The sequence below is a fragment of the Drosophila simulans genome, chromosome 2R, assembly GCF_016746395.2.
Source record: "Drosophila simulans strain w501 chromosome 2R, Prin_Dsim_3.1, whole genome shotgun sequence".
NCBI classification, from domain to species: domain Eukaryota; kingdom Metazoa; phylum Arthropoda; class Insecta; order Diptera; family Drosophilidae; genus Drosophila; species Drosophila simulans.
In genome coordinates, this window is record NC_052521.2 from 11,840,148 (window position 1) to 11,862,260 (window position 22,113).

General features: G+C 41.5%; 2 protein-coding genes across 3 annotated transcripts in view; one reads left to right on the forward strand and one right to left on the reverse strand.

Annotated features, from left to right (window-relative positions):
- The window catches only part of LOC6734494 (exostosin-1), a 70,017-nt gene extending 50,560 nt beyond the window's left edge, over positions 1-19,457 (forward strand). Inside the window, exons 6-10 of the mRNA XM_002081477.3 lie at positions 17,099-17,202; positions 17,269-17,419; positions 17,480-17,806; positions 17,865-18,181; positions 18,277-19,457. Of these exons, the coding sequence (XP_002081513.1) occupies positions 17,099-17,202; positions 17,269-17,419; positions 17,480-17,806; positions 17,865-18,181; positions 18,277-18,385 (1,008 nt within the window). The 3' untranslated portion in view covers positions 18,386-19,457. The remainder of the gene's footprint in view (positions 1-17,098; positions 17,203-17,268; positions 17,420-17,479; positions 17,807-17,864; positions 18,182-18,276) is intronic.
- LOC6734496 (lamin-C) lies at positions 4,687-9,695 on the reverse strand. 2 transcript variants are annotated; one of them, XM_016182007.3, is made up of 4 exons: positions 9,101-9,695; positions 6,139-6,733; positions 5,343-6,065; positions 4,687-5,194 (listed from the first exon to the last, which is right to left on the reverse strand). In XM_016182007.3, the coding sequence occupies exons 1-4, from the start codon at positions 9,499-9,501 to the stop codon at positions 5,048-5,050; spliced, it is 1,866 nt and encodes a 621-aa protein (XP_016027623.1). In that variant the 5' UTR covers positions 9,502-9,695; the 3' UTR covers positions 4,687-5,047. The 2 variants fall into 2 exon arrangements, with proteins under 2 accessions (XP_016027623.1, XP_016027622.1); XM_016182006.3 differs by having other exon boundaries at positions 5,260-6,065.
- Positions 19,458-22,113: the final 2,656 nt, after the last annotated feature.

The window sequence follows — 22,113 nt, forward strand, 5'->3', positions numbered from 1 at the left end:
GGTCTAACATAGGCACCTTCTGTTTGTAGAGTAGCCACAAGGGCTACATGATCGGAGTCTAGATCCCAATTTTCAGAAATACTAGTTCTGTCTAAGTTTATCCCATGGTACACAGCAAAATCAATGCAGGTAGGTCTGTGACTGGGCACATGTGGGTATCTAGTTGGTGAACCTGTTGCAAGGATATAAGCCCCTCTGGCTGAAATGGCTTCTGCTAGTTCTCGACCTCTGGGTGAATTGTACGTGTCACCCCATAGCCAATGTCGGGCGTTCCAGTCCCCACCAACGAAATACCTTTGTCCACAAGAGACAAGTATGTCACTGAAGTGCCTTTCCTCAATTCTATTTCTTGGTGGACAGTAAATCGCGCTAAATTCCATATCTCCCAGCCCGGTGGAGACCTTGACTGAAGACATCTGAATAGTTCTCGTTTCAATAACTCTTTGCGGGAAATGACGAAGAGAACTTCTCACCAGTACTGCTGCTCCTCCCATTCCGTGATTATGGCTTGAAGGTTTGTATGCGGGATAAAAGCTGTATCCATATATCTTAACTGTGTTCCCTCTGTTGAGTCTGATCTCGTTTAGGAGAAGAATGTCAATGCCGTTGTTGTGTGCGAAGAGCTCTACTTCTCTGGCTTTACCTGAAATACCATTTACATTCCAGATAAGAATCTTCAGAGGGTTCATTGCGATGGTAAAGCGTTACTATGGAGTTGGGGAGCCGATGTATCCCCAGTCCGTTGCTTCAGCATATTGGCCATTTCAAAAACAATATTTTCCAGCCTTTCGAGTCGTTGACTATTCAACTTGTTTTGTTGTTGTTGCTCCTGTTGCTGCTGCTGTAGCCACGATAGGAATTGCTGCTGTTGTTGCTGTTGAAGCTGTTGCTGCCACTTCATAAATTGTTCCTGTTGCTGTGCCAATATTGATTGAACGTCAAGCGGGTGTTGCTGCTTAATATTAGTTCCCTTTAATTGTACATTATGTAGACGAGGCTGGGCTGTTGTATTGCCATTTCTTGCAATATCTGCGTAGGACAAGCTCCCAGTATGATCTTTGGGAGTGCTAGCTATTGCATGCTGCTGTTTTTGCTGGGGTTGTTGTTGGTTTGTTGCACTTTTATCAAACTTGGCTTGCTTAGGTTGTTGCTTCTTTACAGTGCCCATTGATCGTCGAAGATACTCCTGGTAAAACTGGCAACCCTTGTAACTTGCCGTGTGATTTCCTCCACAGTGTATACAGATAGGCTGTTGATCATTGGGAAGTACGCATAGCTTGGTTAAGTGATTTTCACCACATCGAGCACAGTTGGGATGACGACGACAGTATTTAGCTGTGTGGCCGAATTCCTGACAACGTATGCATTGTGCAATTTCAGATGATTTACGCATTCTTTCTATCCGCACTTTCTGTCGGCATATTGTGTTAATATCGTATATGTCATTAATTTTTGCACAGGTCTTTATATTAATGAAGAATATATTAAGTTTTTCTTCTCTATTTCTCCTGGATCTTGGGTTGTGTACTTGTAGAACATCAAAGCCATATGTTTTAAAGTTGTCGATAATTTCGTAGTTTAGGGTGCTATGGTGGAGTCCCTTAACAACTATTCTGTGAGGCTTCTCTTCCTTCATTTGGTACGTATGGAATTCAATTCCCGAATTATCAAAAAGATTAACAATAGCTCTGTAAGTATCAGAGTCTTTGGGTAATATTCTCACTGTTTCCCCTTGATTGACTTTAACTGTTAAATTATCTAGGCTAGTGACCTCCGTAATGAGCTCATAGAGATCATTAAGATTGGTAAGGCTCAGTACTATTTGCGGTGGTTTTGATTGTTTATAAGAATTCTGCTTATCAGTATACTGTTGTGGGCTATTGGATGTCACATTTGGTACACAGTCATCATTAGGAATATTCGGAGCAGCCGATGCACACGAGGTGGATGCGACATCATGACAAACTTGTGGAGTTTCTATGCCATCACTGGTTTCGTCCAATTCCATGTCTAGCATGGCAAACCTATTGTTTGAGTTTGAATTACTATTTATGGCTGGATATGGCTCCAGCTTCGCGTCTCTGACAGCTCGTTTAGAGCTATGGTTGGGTGTTAAATTGGTCTTCCTCTTCCTCTCTTTCGTCAGAAGTTTTTGCGCATCAGACAATCTAGTAGCAGCTTTTTCTCTGGAGCTCGGCCTACTGATTGCTGCAGTTGTTGTAGATGTAGTATTGCAAGTTGCACTTGTAAATGTTATCGTCGTAGTTATTGTGCTTAGGTTAACAGATTCAGTGCATGAAGAGCGTTGATTCAATAATTCCATCCTGATATCCAGTGGAGACTTACCAGCTACTTGCCGCATTTCTTCATAATCAATCGGCTTATTTCTAAGCTGAGAGTTAGAAGTTTCGTTGTTCGTATCCATTTTACAGTTACTAATCCGGTCTATTTATTTTTTTTTTTTTTTCTAATAAGTACGTTGCTTGTTGCCTCCCTTGTGCGGCTGCCACGTGGTGAGGGGCCCAATGGGCAGAGAATGCAAATTTTTTGCACCTTATCCACCGTTCTTTGTTGATGTTCACATGCCGACTCTGCAAGGCAGAGTCCAAATGTTAGAATGCGTGCTGTTTTGCACAGCTACGAATGCAGGTTTGCGAATTAAATTTAAAGTGAAATTCACAGACAAAAACTATAAACAACCGCTCAGTGTGACCAGCTGTTGTTGGGTCATTTCAATTAATAAATCAAAAATTGAACCCAAAGTAAGACCACATTCGAACTTTTACAACATCCTTCGAAAGGAAACTAAGTGCGTAGGCCGCAGAATATATGTGTGTCAGTGTGTGAGTGTGTGTGTCTGCAGCTGGATGAATGGAAATCGTAGGCGGCTGATCCCAAGATTTGCATAATTTTATTGTGTGTTGAACTTTCGACTAACCAACCCGGCAACCAAACCAGTAGACCAATCTGTGTGTGCCAGACCCCGGGAGCCGATTGGCCATGCCCACAGAATCCCCACAAAAAAGGTCACTCAAAGTCCACTTACCGAACTTACTGTCGGCCCACAGTGGCCCCAAAATCTTGGCCTAAGCCCCAAAAGTCTCTTTGTGTGCTCGAGTGTGTGTGATTTGGGGCCGAATGGATGTGACCGATAAGCGTGTGCCATGCACTCGAGTTGCACAGGGAGACGAAAAGCGGAAGCTGCTAAAAGTTCGAAAATGGTCACAAAAATTCACAAAACAACTAAATAAACCACAATAAGCCAAAAGTTTGGGTTGGGCTCGAAATGTTCTGCATACCCTGTGTGCACTGTGGAAAAGTAAGTGAAATTTCGCTAACATTTATAAATATAACTATCTAAGTCATATTTTTGTGGAAAATATTTGTAATCGAGAAACTTAAGCCTGTAATACCGACAGATTTTTTGTTCATTTCTGTTATGCGTTAGATTGAGATTTCAATTGTAAGCTGGAAAACCCCTTTTCTTGATTTTCCCATGCAGACTTAACGCACTTTGTTTCTGGTATTTTATTTGTTTTTTTTTTTTTTTGGCTTTGTGGCTTTGCTTTTCATGCAACATAATATGTTGCATACTCGCAGGCAGATGGCAAAAGAAAGAAACTTTCTTCACCTCACCTGTCCGCTTTGTCTCATCGAGGCGTGCATATCAAAGCACTGGCACACTGGCCACGCCCACTCGCCGCCTGGCCGGGAAAAGCGGCAACAATCCGGCAAAAGCAAGTCCTGTGAGCGGCAGGAATCTAGGTAGCATCAGCAGCTAAAAGTGGAGGAAGAAAAACAACTTATTACTTTGACTAATCCTATTATGCGCATGCAAACGTGCGCCAAGGAGGAAAAAACTTTGCCAAGGAAAACTACTTTGAAGTCAACTGTCTGCCCGCCCGCCAACGCTTCTCAGCCCCCTCCTCAGTCTTCTCAGCTGTCTCAGCCGCTTTCACCTTTCTCCGCCGCCTTTCTCTCGCATTCATTCCATTGAATCGTGCACTCACTCAAGCGCCGCTAAGTTGCCTTAGTGGCTGCTCATGCACTGCGCGAAATGGCTGGGCAATAGATAACGCAATTTGGCTAAGGCGGCGCCAAGTGAAAGGATCTTCTTCTACGTCCTGGCAATGCTAATTCCTGTGGAGTAAGCCAAAGGATGCAGATGGAACAGTGGGACGCCTACGGTCTTCTAGTATTCTAGTTTGAGATTAGAAAAGACAAACTAGTAGAATTGGCTATTTTTGTATCGGAAACTGCCGAGTCGTTTATTAGTTTGAATGGCAACCCTAGAATTGTTTAATAGTATATTTCTACAACTGCCCGAAGCTGTATATTTGCTCCATTAAAAACTTTTGCTTCAGTTTGCTCGACCTTTCCCACTGATCCAACCTAATTTATTTTCAAGTTGTAAAGTTGCGAAACTTTTTCGTTGACCTCGTTCGGTTTTAGCCCACAGTTTTGCTCCCAGCTGCACCTGTCCAACCGACTTCTTGTAGTTAATTTCCCCCACTTACCTGTCCATTATGGCCTGGCCCATCGTCCTGGACCCCAGATAGTGCAAAATGCCGCGACAGCATCTCAAGAAGTTTTCCACTGGCCTAAGCCGATTTGGCTTCCGCGCAAGAAAGATATCAACGCGAGCGACCGCACGGCTAAATCTCATTAATTGATTTTCCAGCCAACTTTCTTGTTACATTTATTTGTGTGTTTATTTTTGTATTTTTACCAAAATGCATGTTCTCGTCATAAATAACAGAGAGAGAGAGAGAGAGTAGAGTGTAGAGCGTGAAAAAGCTTACTTAAACATAGGAGACGCATAGAGTCAAAGACATCAACTAAGGTCACTTAAACATTTAACATTAAGAGTTGAACAAGTTTTGATTGTTGTACATAGTTTCACAATTAGCTTGATATGCAGAACAGATCTGTGTGTGGTTTGAATGTGCAGCTCGGAGTCTGTGAGTCTCTGCGGTGAGTTGTGTTTTGTTTGGCTGGGCCTTAGGATCCGAGCCAAGCCAGTCCGATTCGAAGTTAAAGGTCCCGCCTAGAAGAGCAGGGAGAAGAGGCTCCTCACGCCAGTGGAGCCAGCTCCGGAACCGAGGGTAAAGCCCGTGCTGGGCGTGCCGCTGCTGCGATGCCGCGAGGTGTGGCTGGAAACGTTAGCACGGACACGGTCGTAGCTGGCAACATCCTGAAAGGCAAAAGATATAGCGTAAATTATAGTCGAAATGTGCAGAGGTCTATGGCATATCGTACTGGTCGAGCACGAATTCGAGGTGTCTGCAGTGGCGGCAGATGTCGCAAGTGCCGCATGTGTTGTATATGGACAAGACTCTCACCTCTTTGTCGGCATTGGCCAGCACCGATCGCATCGAGTTGGCCACCGGCCACTTCTTCTTCATCACCAGATTGTTGGGTGGATCATGTGCGGTACCGGCATCGACGGACCAAATGGTGACACTAGCACCGCCGAGTACCTTCGATCCGCGCGAGAACTTGAAGGCCAGTTCCTCGTCGCCGGCAATGCGGGTTAGCTGCCAGCCGGTTAGATTGATCTCCTCGGTGCCCTTGTTGTGCAGCTTAATGAAGCGTCCCTCAACATCCGCCTCGATGATCTCCAAATCTCCCTTGGCGGCGGCATTCACCGAGTACTCGGACAGAGTGCGATCCTCGCTCTCATCGATCACGGTGCGGCGACGCTTAACGGCGCTGGATCCAGAGATGCCAGGTGTAGCCGAGCGACGGCCACTGGGCGTGACCCTGCCGGATCGGGAACTGGCACTGGCGGTCAAGTGGCTGCCATTGCTGGAGATACCGGAGTCGGTAGTCGGGCGTCCGGGCGACTCGATGTTCAGGCGACGCTCCTCACCGCACAGCAGCTTGTCGTAAGCGGCAATCTCGAGATCCAACGACACCTTGATGTCCATCAGATCCTGGTACTCCTGCAGCTGGTGAGCCATCTCGTCGCGCATACGCTGCAGTTCGGCCTCCAAGGAGGCGATGTACTGGTTGTGGCGCTGGCGCTCCGTGTCCAAGAGGTTCTCCAGCTCCCGAATGCGAGTCTATTAGGAAATGAGAAAATGTCAATATTAAAATCACAAGGGGAACACTTAGATTGCCAATTGCAGTACTCACATTCAAGCCAGCATTGGTGTCCTCCAGACTCTGCAGCTTGGCGTTCAAGCCATCGATCTTGGTGCGCATGAGACGGACTTCCTCGGTGGCATGAGCGGATCCCTGGGCAGCCCTATTGGCGGCAGCCTTGAGGTTCTGGATCTCATTGTCGTACAACAGCTCGATCTCCTCGCGATTTTGGCGCATTTGACCCTCGTACTGATCACGGAGTTCCTGGAGCGATTGCTGCAGCTTGGCCTCGTATTGGCGCGACAGTCGGCCATCGATCTCGCTGATCTCGATCTGGCGACGGGATCGGGTCTCGGTGAGCTCCTGGGTGTGCACTTGATCCTTGAAGGCCAGCTCCTCGCGCAGGCTCTGGTTCTGGTTCTCCAGATCGACGCGTGCCAGCGTCTCCGCCTCCAGTTGCTTGCGAAGATCATCCAGTTGGCGGCGCAGGCGTTCGTTCTCCAGAGCGAGTTCCTTGGCCTGATCCTCGAACTTCTTGCGATCGGCCAACGACTGGTTGTACTTGTTATTGACCTCGGTGTAGCGGTTCTCATACAGGCGGGCATTGTTCTCAGCCACGTTAGCCTCCTTCGTCTTTTTGTCGAGTCTTAAATTTGAAATGGAAAATGTTATAAAATTAATAATCTTTTATTGTCAAGTTAGATCTCAGAACCTTTTAAATTAATTATTAATCAGCCCATTTGATCCCTGAGTAATCCCTTATAGAAATTTAGGCGGTTCATTGGAGCAATTGTTTTTTGACTTTTATCTACATGTGCTCATTGAATGACGTCACTTATCTGTATAATTATAACTGAGTCACATTGCGACTCACATTTGTTTGCGAAAGCTAAACCGCTCTCTTTATCTCGCATATGTATTATTCATTTCATTTATTTAAATGTTATAGTCGCTTGGAAACTCGTTCATCGATCCTCCGCCATAGAATAATCAAATACTCAAACATTTCGAGGTTTTTGTTTGCCTTGGGAGAAGTCGTCACATGCCATTAGCATAAAGTAGCCCGGCTATTTCTGACCAGTTCCCCCACCTCCTGCTACCTCCCCCCCTGTGATTTATGAGCGCCTTTTATTTTTCGTATTTGAAATTCTATTTAGCCAAAAACCAACTCGCTATAAAAAATAGCTACGAAAATTCCACAAATAATCCCTGCATATTTTCGGATATCAATTTTGGTTGTCAATCGACTCGCGTGGTCGGCACGTTTTAAGTTATTTTCTATAACAAATGCCATGATTTCAACTATGGAATAATTGACTTTGCATGTCATGCGTTCAATGAAAACGTAATTCAAATTATGCATATAGTTTGGCGCCTTTTACGGCGATTGCTTTGACCATTTTTGAAAGTTTATTTTCCAAAATCTTCTATTTTGTTTTAGCGATTTTCTCTCGGTTTTTGTTGTTGCAACGAGAAAATGTAAACAGTTTTCGTAGCTAATCAATAAAAGTTGTGTAAAAATGGGGAAATATAGAAACAAAATAGACTCAAGGTTGTTTTGTTTGCGTTCTAGATTTTCCTTATTTCCCATTTTTTTTTGTGCGTTTTGTGTGTGTGTGCGTGTTTAAGTTCCATTTTTCCTCCCCAATTCCTTCCGCTGACCCAATTTATTTGTACATATGTATGCTATTGTCGCCAAAGAAGAAATATGGTAATATATTTGGCTTTCTAAATTCTATTAAAAAAATGTAAAATAATTAAGCACAAATGAAAATAGCTCAAGCAATATGGACACTCAACAAAAGAGAAATCTTTTATCACAAGTTCCCTAATTCTGCTGCAATCTTATCGTATCTAATCATAAACAATTTCCTTTGTTATTCCGGTTCGTTTCTCAACGTACAAGGCACGCCTTAAGTAGCTGAAAAATCAAGTTTACCCAACATTTAGGCACCCGCCTTTTTATCCCAACTCTTAACTTCGTTAACGCGTTGCAAAACGCACAAACAACAAACTGTGGCTATTATGAATTAAAAAAGCTTTGGGCCTCATCGCGCAATAAATACCAAAAATAAATATTGCCTGATAACGCAAACGACGCGAAACGGAAATCTCGCAAATGGAAAAACTAAGCAACCAAACTGACAACACACCAGAAACTGGTATTACAAATGGATCTGTAACTGAATTCCATATGACATCATAGGCTTGTAACCTTCATTGAGATTTACGGCGGTATTTCGATTCTTATTTGGTTTTCATTGTCTTTTTTTTTTGGTTACTTCTCATTAGCTGAGAACTAAACATTTGCATAAAAATGCCCAGAGAATTCTGGAAGTGTAAATGCAAAAAATAAACAACAGCGAAAGAGTCGAGAGAGTTCCCATGTGCGTGGCTTTCGAAATGTGCTTTTGGCATGACATCATCGGCCTCGCTCGCTCTGCACCGTTCTCTATCTGTCTCTGTCGCTCCCTACATATAAAGAAAACAACCATGGAAACTGAAGTTTGTATCTAACTAAAACTCTTTTCTCTTATCTGAAATGTTTCATATGAATACTATAGCATGAAATATAAGAATGACTTGCATTTTAGCTGAAAAATGTAATACACTTATAAATAAAACAATTTGTTATTGTTTTCGCAAAGCTACATAGCTGCAACTAAAGTTCTAGGTCAACTGTACCCTAAGAAATAATTATAAATTACGCTTGTTCCAAAACAAAATGCAAAAAAAAAAGGTAAAAAAAAAAAAAAAGAAAAAAAATTTATATTTCTAGAAATCCCGACTGACTGTACTTCCAATTTACAAATCGAAAAGATTTCGTTGCTTTTCGTGCTGTGCATTATTGATTCCACACTTTCTTGGCTCCCAAAGTTGCCCCCATTTTCTGTCTGTGTCTCGCGCTCCAGTGGCCCGGCATTGGTACATATGTACATATGACATCACTGGCTGATAATACGCTGTTACCAATTCCGAGCCCAAACCTGAACCCGCCGTCTTAGAGCTTTACCTGGGCTTCAATTCGTCGTTCTCCTCCCACAGACGCTTGATATCGATCTCCAGCTTGGCCTTCTCCTTGGCGGTCTCATCGAGCAGCTTGCGGGCGGCGGCCAGCTCCTTCTCATAGACCGCCTTCAGATTGGAGGTCTCCCTGTTGACGGTGTCCTGGGCGAGATTCAGTTCCTGGGTGAGACGGCTGTTCTCGTTCTCCAGATTGCGCATGCGATCGATGTAGCAGGCCAGGCGATCGTTCAAATGCTGCAGCTCCTCCTTCTCCTGCTGGCGGCTGGTGCGCGTGGGCGAGGTGGGTGAGGTGGCGCCCACCCTTGACGAGGTGGATGCACCGCCCACCGGCGTGGAGGTGGAGGCGCGCGAAACGCGTGTGTTCAATGTGACGCGGCGTGCTGACATTATTGCAATGTGTTCTTTTCTTTTTGCGAGGTGCGAATTGCTTAGTTAAGCCAAGTTAAGTACGTAACCCTCTCAAGTATCTTTCAATATTTTTCCAGACGTTTGATTCTGACTCTTTGCTTGCACGTCCGCCCGCTTTGACGACTGAAAATTGACTGAAACTTTGACTCGAAGCGAACGGCTATCATCGACAGAATTAGTCGACGTCGGCGGCAGCGGTCATAAAAAACCAAATACAACACGAATGCGGCGCTGCTCTCTCTATTTTTTTCCGCTCTCACCTTTTGGCTTTATTATTATTGTTGTCTCGCCTTACACCACATTCGCTTTCCCATTCGCATTCGTAAGAGTTGTTGGGCTTTCCTATGTACAGCTGTTTGTGCCGCTGGAGCTCTAAATAGAAATCGAACAACTAACAAACAAACAACTGGTCCCAAAAACAAGTTCTTTACATGTTGTTTCACTTCTCTAAAAAATCTTTAAAAATCTTTAAAATCATGTCTTAATATAACATTAAAGAAATTTGTAAGAAACACATGTTTTTGTTAAGTTCTAGCATTTAACGTACAGTGTTCTATTTAAAGAAGCTGCACTGTACCTTTAGGCGGAATCCCAGCGATGCATTCCAATCTTCAATAAGATCTTCATTGAGTTGCCCAAGGTTAATGAACGGGCCAAGTGATACAAAATTAGATAAAGAAATGGAATTACCTTTAGAAAATAGTTTCTTACTTTGGAATATAGCCATCTATGCATATTTTTGAACATTGCTTAACGCCATTTCCCTTTGGCATCATTTCATTTTTCCGCCCGTTGGCCACACATTTTCATTATGATTTGTTCGACTTTGGTTGGCCGCATAAATGAATGGCCCTTAATAGAGATTGCGACACATGAAAATCGACCACAATGAACGCCCACATATCATCAATTCCGTGCCATTTGGCCCACAGTTCGAATGCGCAATGTGTCACTCGAGCTTATCGATCAGCGGCGGGTCAATTATGGCCCAGTGACTTGTCCAAAATTATGAAATACGACTGGGAGTAGCACCAGTACATAACATTCCTGGTGGTTGGTGGTCAGTGGTTGGTGGAAAACGGCTTGGCGTAGTGTGAACATGTCATAAGCAGGCAGTACATGCAGAGGCTTCAAGACCACCCAAACAACCTGGCACAAGACCTGCTGGACACCAGTCAACGCACCAGGAGGCTGCACCGATCACACCCTTTGGACCTCTCTGGGATTAGACACGCAAATTAAATTAAATTATATACATACATTATTATATACATCATACATACAATATCGACAGTTATTGTATAGTTTCGCAACAATTTATGTAATCAATTAATTCTCTACCGTTAAGTTTAGTCATCAAATTTAATGATTGTCCGCGAAGGACAGTTTTAAATTAATATATACAAAAAAAAAAATGTCATAAGTGAAATATTTATTGAAATTCTGTTTACTGTACCGCTTTTGTAGATGCCCCACACTCATAATAAATAAATAAGTGTCAGAGCTGTTTTTTTTTTCCTTTTGCCAACTATTATTATAAAATGCAAAAAATAGCCGGCAAACTGTTTTTTATTTTGCTACTGAGAATCGCAATGAGAGCGAGAGAACTAGAGAGCTCTGAAATTCTCTGTCTCACCACACGCTGTGAGAAAATATGTGAACTTCTCGTGCAATGTTAACGACGCCCGTGACGTCACCACCCGAGAGTCAGCCAAGCAAAAGAAAAACGACAAAAAAAAACAACGAAAGACGGAGAAAAAAGTAAAGCGAGTATATAGCACTGACCTCCAAAACGTAGCCGCTTCTCTGTGACGTCACCGAATTATTTTTAATCATGAACGAGCGTTGAAATTATTTTCTTAACCAAACTCGCCACTTCCCTTTTCGAAATTATAATTATACTTATGATCCGTTTGTAAGCTGTGAGCGTTAGCTAATTAAAATTAATTAATGAGCTCGTTTGTGTGTGTGTGGAAAAAAACGAGCATTAAAGCCTAACCAGATGTTAAATGTTTGTGTTTGTTGTCTCATTTGGACTTTGTTTGGTTTTATTATTATTGCTTTCTTTTTTTTTTTTTTGTTTTGTCTTCAAAGTATTCCAGCTGAGTTTTTTTTAGCTTGATGAATAGCTGGTGGGGATTAAGATTACAAATTGATAAGAATGAGGGCAAAGGGAAATTTACTCATTGGAATGGTAGCTTATAAAAAATGAAAAAAAAACTATAAGTGCGTACGAGTATCTCTAGTCAGCAAGTAAAAGTATCTGTTGTTAAAGTATCTGTAATTGTAACAAGCATTTTTTGCACTTTTATTTAACGTTTTTATCATCGCAACGATATGGAAAACCTTCTGGCACACCATTTGACACAACAAGTATCGATTAACCAAAAATAAAGAAATGACAAAATAAACAAACAAGTTGCCCGCAGGGCTTTTAATTTGTGCAAACTCCTGCGAATAAATATTTATTTGGCATTTATTTGCCTTCTGTTACATTTGCTTGTCTATATTGGCCTGCTGCGCCTATCGTTGAATAAAGCATACACAAAGATACACCGAATAAACTGAAATCAAACAAAATTAAAGTTAGCTTCTCTTTTTGGTCGAAACTTGTTTGTCTTTGCTGAATATATATATATTTTTTGTTTTTTTTTTCGTTTTGCTTGTTTTTCGAATTTGTCAAAGCAGCTTCATAACTTCGGCATTTGTTTTTGTTTTTTTTTTATATATTTTCATTTGCGTTGTAGCGACAGCTCCGAAGTTTGCCAACAATAATGACATCATCGTCAGCTTAAAGTTTGAAGTCATGGCAAATGACGTTATAAGATGAATGAACGCCAAGAGCCAAATTGCTGCCGATTAAGCTGAAGAGGTGCTGAAGGAATCATGGCGAATTTAATCGCAGATCAGAGCTAAGGGAGCTCAAAATAAAACGAATTTAACTTTGAAACGATTTAAATACCTTATTATGCGATGAGAACAAAGCGAAAGAAGATACAGTTGAAATTATTAGAACCAAAATCGAACCTACCCAAGGATATTATTCTATTTGCACAGAACATCTGAAATAAATAAATATTGAAATCCCTGAATTTTTCATCGGTTACTTTGCATATTTAGCAGCTTACTCCCCGCCATTTCCAACATAAAATCATTTATTTGAATTCTCGCTAATCCAAAAACAAAGCGAAAGTATTGTGCAACCCGCGCATTTACACATCATCGCATAAGCCCCCTAAAAAAAAACCATTCCCACTACGCTCCTGGAATCGCACTTAATTAACGTTGGTCAACAAGTTTAGATCGATAAATTTCTGTGCAAAAACACGTCCGAATGGCGCATATAAAATATATGACTAAAAAAACACAAAAAGTAATATGTATAAAATGAATTCGGTTCGAAATTGGTTTAGCGATTTGTTGCCGTTTTTGTTTAATTGTCATAAGCCAAAAACCGCAAAAGGGTAAAATTGTTTGCGTATCGGCGAGCGTGCTTCAATTTTTAAATATTTTTACGTGTCAGTGGAGGGATACTTGCTTTTCGATTTTTTATAAAGTTTTGCGCCATAATTGAGTGGAGATGCGGAGTTATTTATGGCAATTAAAAGTGAAGCCAACTATACATACGCATACGCCATGTTGTACGTCTTTCGTATTTTGTTTGCTTAATTTTGCACTTTGCGACGTTTGTTAATTGTTAATCAACGAAAGTTGTAGGAGGAAGTTGATGTCAAGCATTTACATACCATTTTTTACTTCCTTTCTTTTTTTATCTCATTTTTATCTCTGTGTTCATGTCTCTTTTAGCTACTTGCATAAGTTAATTTAGTGTTTGTCTTCGACGGAGTTTCGCCTTTTTCTCAATTTTTTTCTTTCTCCTTTTTGTTGTATTTTGGATGTTGAGTGTTTTGGGTGTCACTGAGTGCAACTTTTAGCCTGGCCAACAGAGAACTACATTTTATGTATGCAGCTGCCTTTGCACAGCTTGCAACTTTTAACCCGCTTGCCACGCCCACCCACACACACACACACTCACACCACATACACAGATGCAGCCAAGTTGAGAGGCCCCAAGAAGTATGCTAAGAAAAGTAGTATGCAGAAAACGAAACCGACGTTTTCTTATTGCTAGCCAAAGAACAGGAAACGAAAACTTTTGCATTGCCATCACCCAGTAGAATTGAATTTGTAAACATATATGCTTTTATGTAAGCTGCAGCGCAGTGTGTCTACTAAATCAGATTAGCAAAAAATAAAAAAAACCTGTGAAGATACCTGAAGTACAAATAAATAGGTTAACCAAACTGTACCACAGCTTATATTATAAAACCTAACAATATGTTTAATATATATGTTTTTTAAGCTCTAATCTCCTTTGGCAGCAAGCATCTATGCTTTCGATGCTTTTAATTAAAATCTATCTCTGCTAAAAGTAAACTTTTCTGTTTTAAAGCTGCATTTTTCATTTGAAGCACAAACATTCATTAATCTCCTGCAAACTGCTAAAGTAACCCTTTGCCAAAAGCTTCAATTAAAAATATCTTAAAACAAAATAAACCCGTACGGCAGCTAAAAGGAGCTTTGACTTCAAGAGACCAAAAGGAAATTCTTGCAATTAATTGCACATTGCATAAAATATGTGCAAGTAAAGTGCATCGAGTGAAATGGTTGGCCAAGCTGTTAATGGAATTCCATCCAAGTCAAGACAAATTTGCATGCAGGGCTGGTGAGCCCTTTAAATCTGGCATTTAAGCCAAATACTTGCAGGCCCGATAGGCATCCACCTGTTTTATTTGCCTACATTATCCACTCTATTGGGTCCTGGGCCTCCAGCTGCTTGCAGCTACCTCAGTCACTCGATCCACTTAATCATCGCAAGCGCACACATCTATGCATGAACTCGATGCGCTGATGCGATACGGAAATGAAGTTCTGGCTGCCTTCCTTTTCCGCCCACCTCACTTACTGCCACATATATGCTCCTTAAGTAGTGCCAGCTGCGATTGTTGTTGCTGCTCCTGGTCCTTATGCTGCGATAAGTCTCCTGGCTGACATCCAAATGCTGCCTGGCAGCCACGAATGATGGAAAAGAAAACCGGCAACCGAATAAGAGATTCCCCGGACATGTGTAGCCAAGCAAACAGAATTACAGTGGGACCACCTCCTTAACCCACAGAGTAAACAATGCTAGTGTAAACTTAACTATAATACCATCTTAAAATGTTAAAACTCTTATGTATTTTACAAACGTATTTGTGCTTATATTTAGCTTATATCTTAATTTCAACTCGCTTATTAAATAGTCTGTAGCCAATTTCAACTGTAGCTTTATGCTGCTGCAGGCAACTTAAAAATGCTGGCTGTGGGGCATGGATCTAAGCCAATTAAACGCAGTTTGTTGGCCAATTATGATGTGGACGAAGGGGGGGAGGGGGCTGAACCATCTGTCTGGGCCAGGCCCAAACATATACGCAGTGTGCAATGTGCATAATTGAATCGCAGGCATAGGCCATCTCTGTCTGTTAGGTGCCTCTCGCTCTCAATTATGCTGGCAGCGTCAACAGCATGAGATTGACTTAATTATGTCGCAGGACAACAAAAACCCACCCATACACACACACACACAGAGAGATAATCACGCACACACAGCGGGCTTAAAAGAAAGGGTTAAAACAAACACGCTCGCCGCGCTGAGCGTTGATTATGCAAAGAGTGGGGGGAGGGGGGATGTAGGACCCAAAGAAGGAATTATAATTACAAAATATAAAGCAGGCACTTGAGACGCGTTGGCAGCCAGACAAGGAGCCAAGGATCGGCAGGACAAGCTGACTGCAGCGTAATCCTAGTTTGGTTAGTTTGCTCCCGCACCTGCCGTGTGGCGCTTAACGAGCGGGGCATCAGCATGAAGCCATGATGGATGTAAGCAAAAAAAAAACAAAAAATACAGGCGAAAAACTAAATATTCTAAATCCTCAACGAAGTTAGGATGTCCTGGCTTTAGTTTAAGCTTATGAATATTGATAGTTTCGAAAACTGCAGATGGTTGGGGAAAAAAGTTCCATAAGCTTCCTAAAAATGATTCCTGAACTACTGGCATATTTTTTAACACTTTCTGATGAAAAGATTCTTTAAGTTAATATACATGTTATTGTAAATATTATAATATACCTTATATCTTAATTGTATCTAATATATATAGCGTTTAGCTTCTGAAGATATAGGGTATGCACTTAAAAGCATTGCCAACTGTCGATCTATCAGCCGTAATTGCGTCTAATTGTTGGTACCGCTCCCAAACGTCTCATTATGTCTTTTAGCCTGAATAGCAGTGGGATTCCGCCGGGAGATGATCGTCCATGCAAATGCAAATTCCACTAACCACACGCACAAAAGCGGAGCGTGCCAGACAGAAATAACACGAATGAACTGGAGTGGGTGGTAAATGGTGGCTGTTGGGTTGCTCATGCCACCTGGGTTGTGCATAGTGAGTAGTGGGTGGTGGGTCGCACTTGCATAACGCACCGTCTTCTGTTTTCTGTCAGGTGCACGTGGCTGCACCTGTACTTGCATAACTCAACTCGAACAGCGCCCCAGCACTAAGCTCTTAGTTGGGGTCAGGCTTTGCAATTATAATTGCATTCAACCCGAACTGCAACCAAAACAGTGCCAAATGCAAAATGCTGGGGGTCTTGGCGAGTTAACTGTGCGCGGCTGTGATGTCTAACTAATTTGGCACGGCATACTTTAAGGTGCGCTCACACTTTGAGCGACAAATTAACGCCGCGTTAATGGCACGCAAAGCCATCCCCTCGTATCTTTCCTCCTTTTGCCTAACACATGGCGTGCGAGAGGGAGACGGAGGGGCACTTCCGCCCACAGTGGTTACTGTGCGACTTCCGCTGCGCAGCGGAAACTGCGGTAACACCGCTCGACATTCATATATGCGTGGATAAATCCACAGCTGAGCTCGGATTAATAGTTAAAGATCAGAGTGCATATTTTTATTTATTTATGAATTTTATAGTAAATAATGTGTAAATTCATAAAATAATATAATATCATAAAATGTATACTACATCTTAAAACTTTGCCAAGGTAAACTATATTGATTTGTATGACCATTTCCACTCGATGCAATAACTCCTTAGCTCAAACAGATGGCTGCAGTTCAAGGATTTCACTTTCAGTACTCTTTTTTCGACCCGCGTTGTAAATCTGAATGGGGAAAACTGGCTGGTTGGGGAAAAGGGCACCATCTGCGCCAAGCGGAAAATTAGGCAACAACTCAGGCCCATTGAGTTATCACACTCAGCGGAGGACAAACCGAACGGATGGGGGAAAAACCGGGTCGGAACACCAGGGAATGGGAGTGGACCACTGGGAGGACTATTCAAAACGCAATTTGGCCCGCTCCTTGAACTGCACTCGAAATTCAGATCAGCAGCAAAGGCCGCGCGCTCCTCGTTGCTCTCCTCCTCATTAGGCAATCAATTGGCAATCACCACTTGAGCGTATCGACAAGCCATTAAACAAGCGTTAACTGAGGCACTCCGTATCTTCCTTGCGTATCTTGCAGATCATACGCGAACGTTTGCCGGATTATCCGGTGCGGAGCAGCCTGGTTTGGAACAGCTCGCCGGGCGCCCTGCTCACGTTGCCCACCTTCGCCGACAGCTCAAGGTTGGTCCCACCCATATGTCTTGCTAAGCTTGTAGCTCAATCGATTATAACCACCACAAACTTCAGGTACATGCCATTTCTGCTGAACTCGATGGGTGCGGAGCCGCGTCACAACTACACGGCGGTTATCTACGTGCAGATTGGCGCCGCCCTGGGACCGAATGCAGCGCTCTACAAGCTAGTCAGGACCATCACGAAGAGCCAGTTCGTGGAGCGGGTATGTAAATACAGTGCAATCGCACGTTCAGCTTAATGCAATACACTTTGCCCTTTTCAGATCCTTGTCCTTTGGGCAGCCGATCGGCCGTTGCCGTTGAAGAAACGCTGGCCCCCCACCAGCCACATACCCTTGCACGTGATTTCCCTGGGGGGCAGCACGAGGAGTCAGGGAGCTGGACCCACAAGCCAGACGACTGAGGGACGACCGAGCATATCACAACGATTCCTGCCCTACGAAGAGATTCAGACGGATGCCGTTCTGTCGCTGGATGAAGATGCCATACTCAATACGGATGAACTGGACTTTGCCTACACGGTGTGGCGGGATTTTCCCGAGCGCATCGTTGGCTATCCGGCAAGAGCTCACTTCTGGGATGATTCCAAGGTGAATTGGGCGGAGCGGATTTAATTTCATTGAAATTACTTATTGCTATTTCTTGCAGAATGCCTGGGGTTATACGTCCAAGTGGACAAACTACTATTCGATTGTGCTAACTGGGGCGGCCTTCTACCACCGCTACTACAACTACTTGTACACCAATTGGCTGTCGTTGCTGCTACTTAAGACTGTACAGCAGTCCTCCAACTGCGAGGACATCCTAATGAACCTGCTGGTCTCGCACGTGACCAGGAAGCCGCCGATCAAGGTGACGCAGCGCAAGGGCTACAAGGATCGGGAGACGGGTCGTTCGCCCTGGAACGATCCGGACCACTTTATCCAGCGCCAGAGCTGCCTGAATACCTTTGCGGCCGTGTTTGGGTAAGTTTCACTTTCTGAAGAGCTACATGGAACTCCAAAGAATTCTTCCTATCTCTATTTCCAAACCGCATCCTTTTTCTTTTATATCCTTGCAGCTATATGCCGCTGATACGTTCCAATTTGCGCATGGATCCCATGCTGTATCGTGATCCAGTTTCCAATTTGCGCAAGAAATACCGCCAGATCGAGTTGGTCGGCAGCTAGCGATATGTGCATCCTGGCAATAGCTACAAGCGTTAATAGTACTGAATACATATACACCACACACCCACAGCTACACCAATACCAATACGAATTCGAACACAGAGAAACAGAAAAAAACACACACACACATACGTTTAGATGAAATGCTGTTTTTTGACGCTGGCCAAGCGATGCAAGGACTATGTTAATTATTATTAGTAGCGAAAAGATGGAACTTAGTTAGGAGCCAAAGGGCGCTTGTAAATGTATGTATGTGTACATCGATGTAAGCATACGGCATCCTTTGCAATTATATATGCAATGTGTATATATATAGACCTTAAATACGATTATGTGAATTAGCCTAGTTAACTGCAAGCGAAGCAAACGATTTTGCCATCTTTTTTGCTAATTTCAAATTAGCTGCGCTTAGCAAATTTTCTATATGCATACATACATATGTAAATTGATATATGTCTAGGAACATAAGTAGCCGATTTTTGTACTGTGTGAGTTGAGTTTTGTATGTGTAAATGTTTGTATGTCCTTGTTGTAACTCTCCGTGTATAGTTAGTGATTTATCAATGTGAACGTGTATGCGCAAGGCACAGTCGTCTCAATTTCAGTTTTATATTCCAACTTGAGGCTCCTCGAATTCCGTATAAGAAACACATCGACTGTATCTTCTGATTATCCGTGGCCATTATGGAACAGCAGCAACAATTGCCACTGAAGAGCAACACGAACCCTTTTCGGGCCATTCAGAAATAAGTGCACAAATCCGCCGAGGAGAAGCAATTAACTAATGCTAAGTTTATTGTTTAAGTAGCTTTCCATTTTCAATTCGTTATGTGCAATTTTTTATTTGGACACCTCAGTTTTTAATTCATATCGTGGCCATTTACTGAAGTACGTAAATCAATTATCAATATGCAATCAACTTTTAACCACATGCGCATATCAAAAGAAGAGGCTTCTCCGAAGAGAAGCGTTTTTAGTTTAAGCAACCACAATTCTATACATATACTAGAGCTAAAGTATATTTCTATAACTATTTTTTACAACAAATATACACGATTGCAGATGAATTCAATACCTTTGTTTTATTAGTTGATTTTGAATTTGTATTTACTTTTTCGCATTGTCAATTTTCAAGTGCGAAGGGCAATAAGAGCTGAAAGCAATACCTAAGCTTCAACATATCAAATGAGTTTGGATTGACCAGAAGCATTTCAATATTTGTGCAATTCTTTATTCTCTAAAATAAAAAATAAAACAGCCAAGTCATTTATAATCTGGCTTTATTTTCATGTATCCAAAGATGTCTGGAAACACATATATATTTTTAGGTTGACTGAATTATTGGACTGCTATTTGTGTTTATCCTGGCCAGAAAAGTGGTTCTTAGGAGCCATGCTGCATACTTAGTGGGCAATCGATTGATGCCCAGACTCTCGAAACTCGAAACTCTTGACTGCCAAACGGCGAAATTGTTTAGCATTTATCAGTCGAATATGCTTATCGGCAATATGAATACATACGAATATGAATGGATGCTGTGCGAATGTCAAAACTGGACTGTGCCAGCGAGCAGACGGAATCGAATGGACAGACGGATGGACGGACGGACGGACGGACGGACGGATGGACAGGGACGACAAATGCAATGAAATGTTCCCTATCAGCATGCACATAAATCAAACATTTCAAACAAACATTTTTGCCGTTGACTACGAATAATAATAATCAAAAATGCCAGTTATATGGATATGCATATTCGGAATGTGTGTGGCCCAAGGCGAAGGATATGCACAACACACGCACACACACACACGTACACAGGATACTCATACATGCATACACTGCGACATATACATACGTATACATATAGGCAACTGTGGAAAGTTGAAATCGAATCAGATCAAATTTTGTACAGTGCGTTTTATTTTTTGTATCTGTGTGTAAAGGATTTTTGTATTATAACTCGTATATATAATTGTATTTGAGAATTTGTATTTGACACGACAAAAACAAAAAGCAGGTAAAACAAAGACACAAGAACAGACAATTGCACTTTTTATACAGATTTAAAAACAAACAAACTATACATAGTGAACGATCTAATCCAAGACAAAAGCAAACCAAAACAAAACAAACAATACAAAACAACTTGACCAAAAATATTGAAAAGGCTCCTTGATCCCGCCCCGCCCACACAAATACGAAATGAAAACAAAAAAGGCCAAACACAAACACGTAAAATGATTGCAAAAGCCATTTATTAATAATAATAAAATAGTTGCTGCCGCCTGCGAGATGGTAATTAAATTTATTGCATTAACATTAACACATGAAGCAGCGCAGAAATGAAAAACAAAAACCGAAAACCTGAAAAACCCAACCAATCTTAATAAAATGAGAAAAAATTGAACTACGAATATGGATGTTGTGATACTATTGAAAACTGCATGTGCTCTCATTTGAATAAATCAACTTTCAACCCTTTCCTTCACTTTCCATGTCCTGGCATTCACCCATTTCCCTTCCTTTTTTTTATTTATTTCATTTGCGTTATAGGGATAATTGTGCATAATCAATTATTTTGCCACATTTAACTGCGCAAGCCATGCGTAAAAAATTACAAGGCGAATATATTCATTCAACTATTTGGATTTCGATGGGATGTGGGATGTTCAATAAAATTAAATACATTCCATCAAATGGCAAAACAGAAAATGGGAAAACCTAACACATTGTAAAGTTAATTGAATTTTAAGGCAGTAAAGTTCTGTTAAATTGGGCTAACTAGATGAAAATGACATGTTAGTAATATTAAAAATATCTATATTATTCCATCATCCCAGTTATATACGAAAAATCCTACTATTCTTCACTAACTTGCCACCATTGAGACAATTTGCATAGAAAGGCTTGACAAAAACGACAATAAAATGTGAAGGAAAAGTTTTTGGAAAAATGCAACGATACGAAATCCTATCATTTATGATTCTTACTGCATTTTACCAAAATATATCTACCAAAATATCATTTTGTAGAGCTCAAACTAGTAATATCTGTGTGCTGGCAGTGCTTCTGGAAAAACATATCTGAGCTTAAGATAGATACTCTGAAATGAATTCACTCATCTGGCCCATCAGCTTAATGCAAAATGCCCATTAATTCAATTGAAATCATTGCAAACAGGAATGTCACTTGGCAAATGAAATTATATGTATTTCTGTTTCTGTACATTTCCATTGGCAAATATGAGGTGATTGGCATGTTGCAGAAAAAATAATGTAAATGCAAATCATTCATGAAAATATTTATTTATGCCCGGCCCATTTGTTTGTCCAAGGTAAATAATACTTGAAATTTGTACAGAAACCATAAGAAATCCGCGTTGAACAGCCATTAAATGTAAACCAATATATATATATATAGTGAATGTGCTTAATACTATTGCCTAGTAATGATTGTTAAAGCTTAAGACATACACCCACAGCCACACACACCACATAAGAACACTCACATGAACAAATGTAAATTACATAAATAAACCCATGGAAGCGAAAACGCAGTAAGCCTAAACCGTACATTATTGGCAAACATTGCAGCAGAAATATTATATATATATATGTATCTATATATATAAAAACAACAAATGTGATTTTTGAATAAAAATTAAACTGAAACTCGAAACATTGTGTTGTGCATCTCCTTTCGAAATTAAGCTGCTAATGCATTTT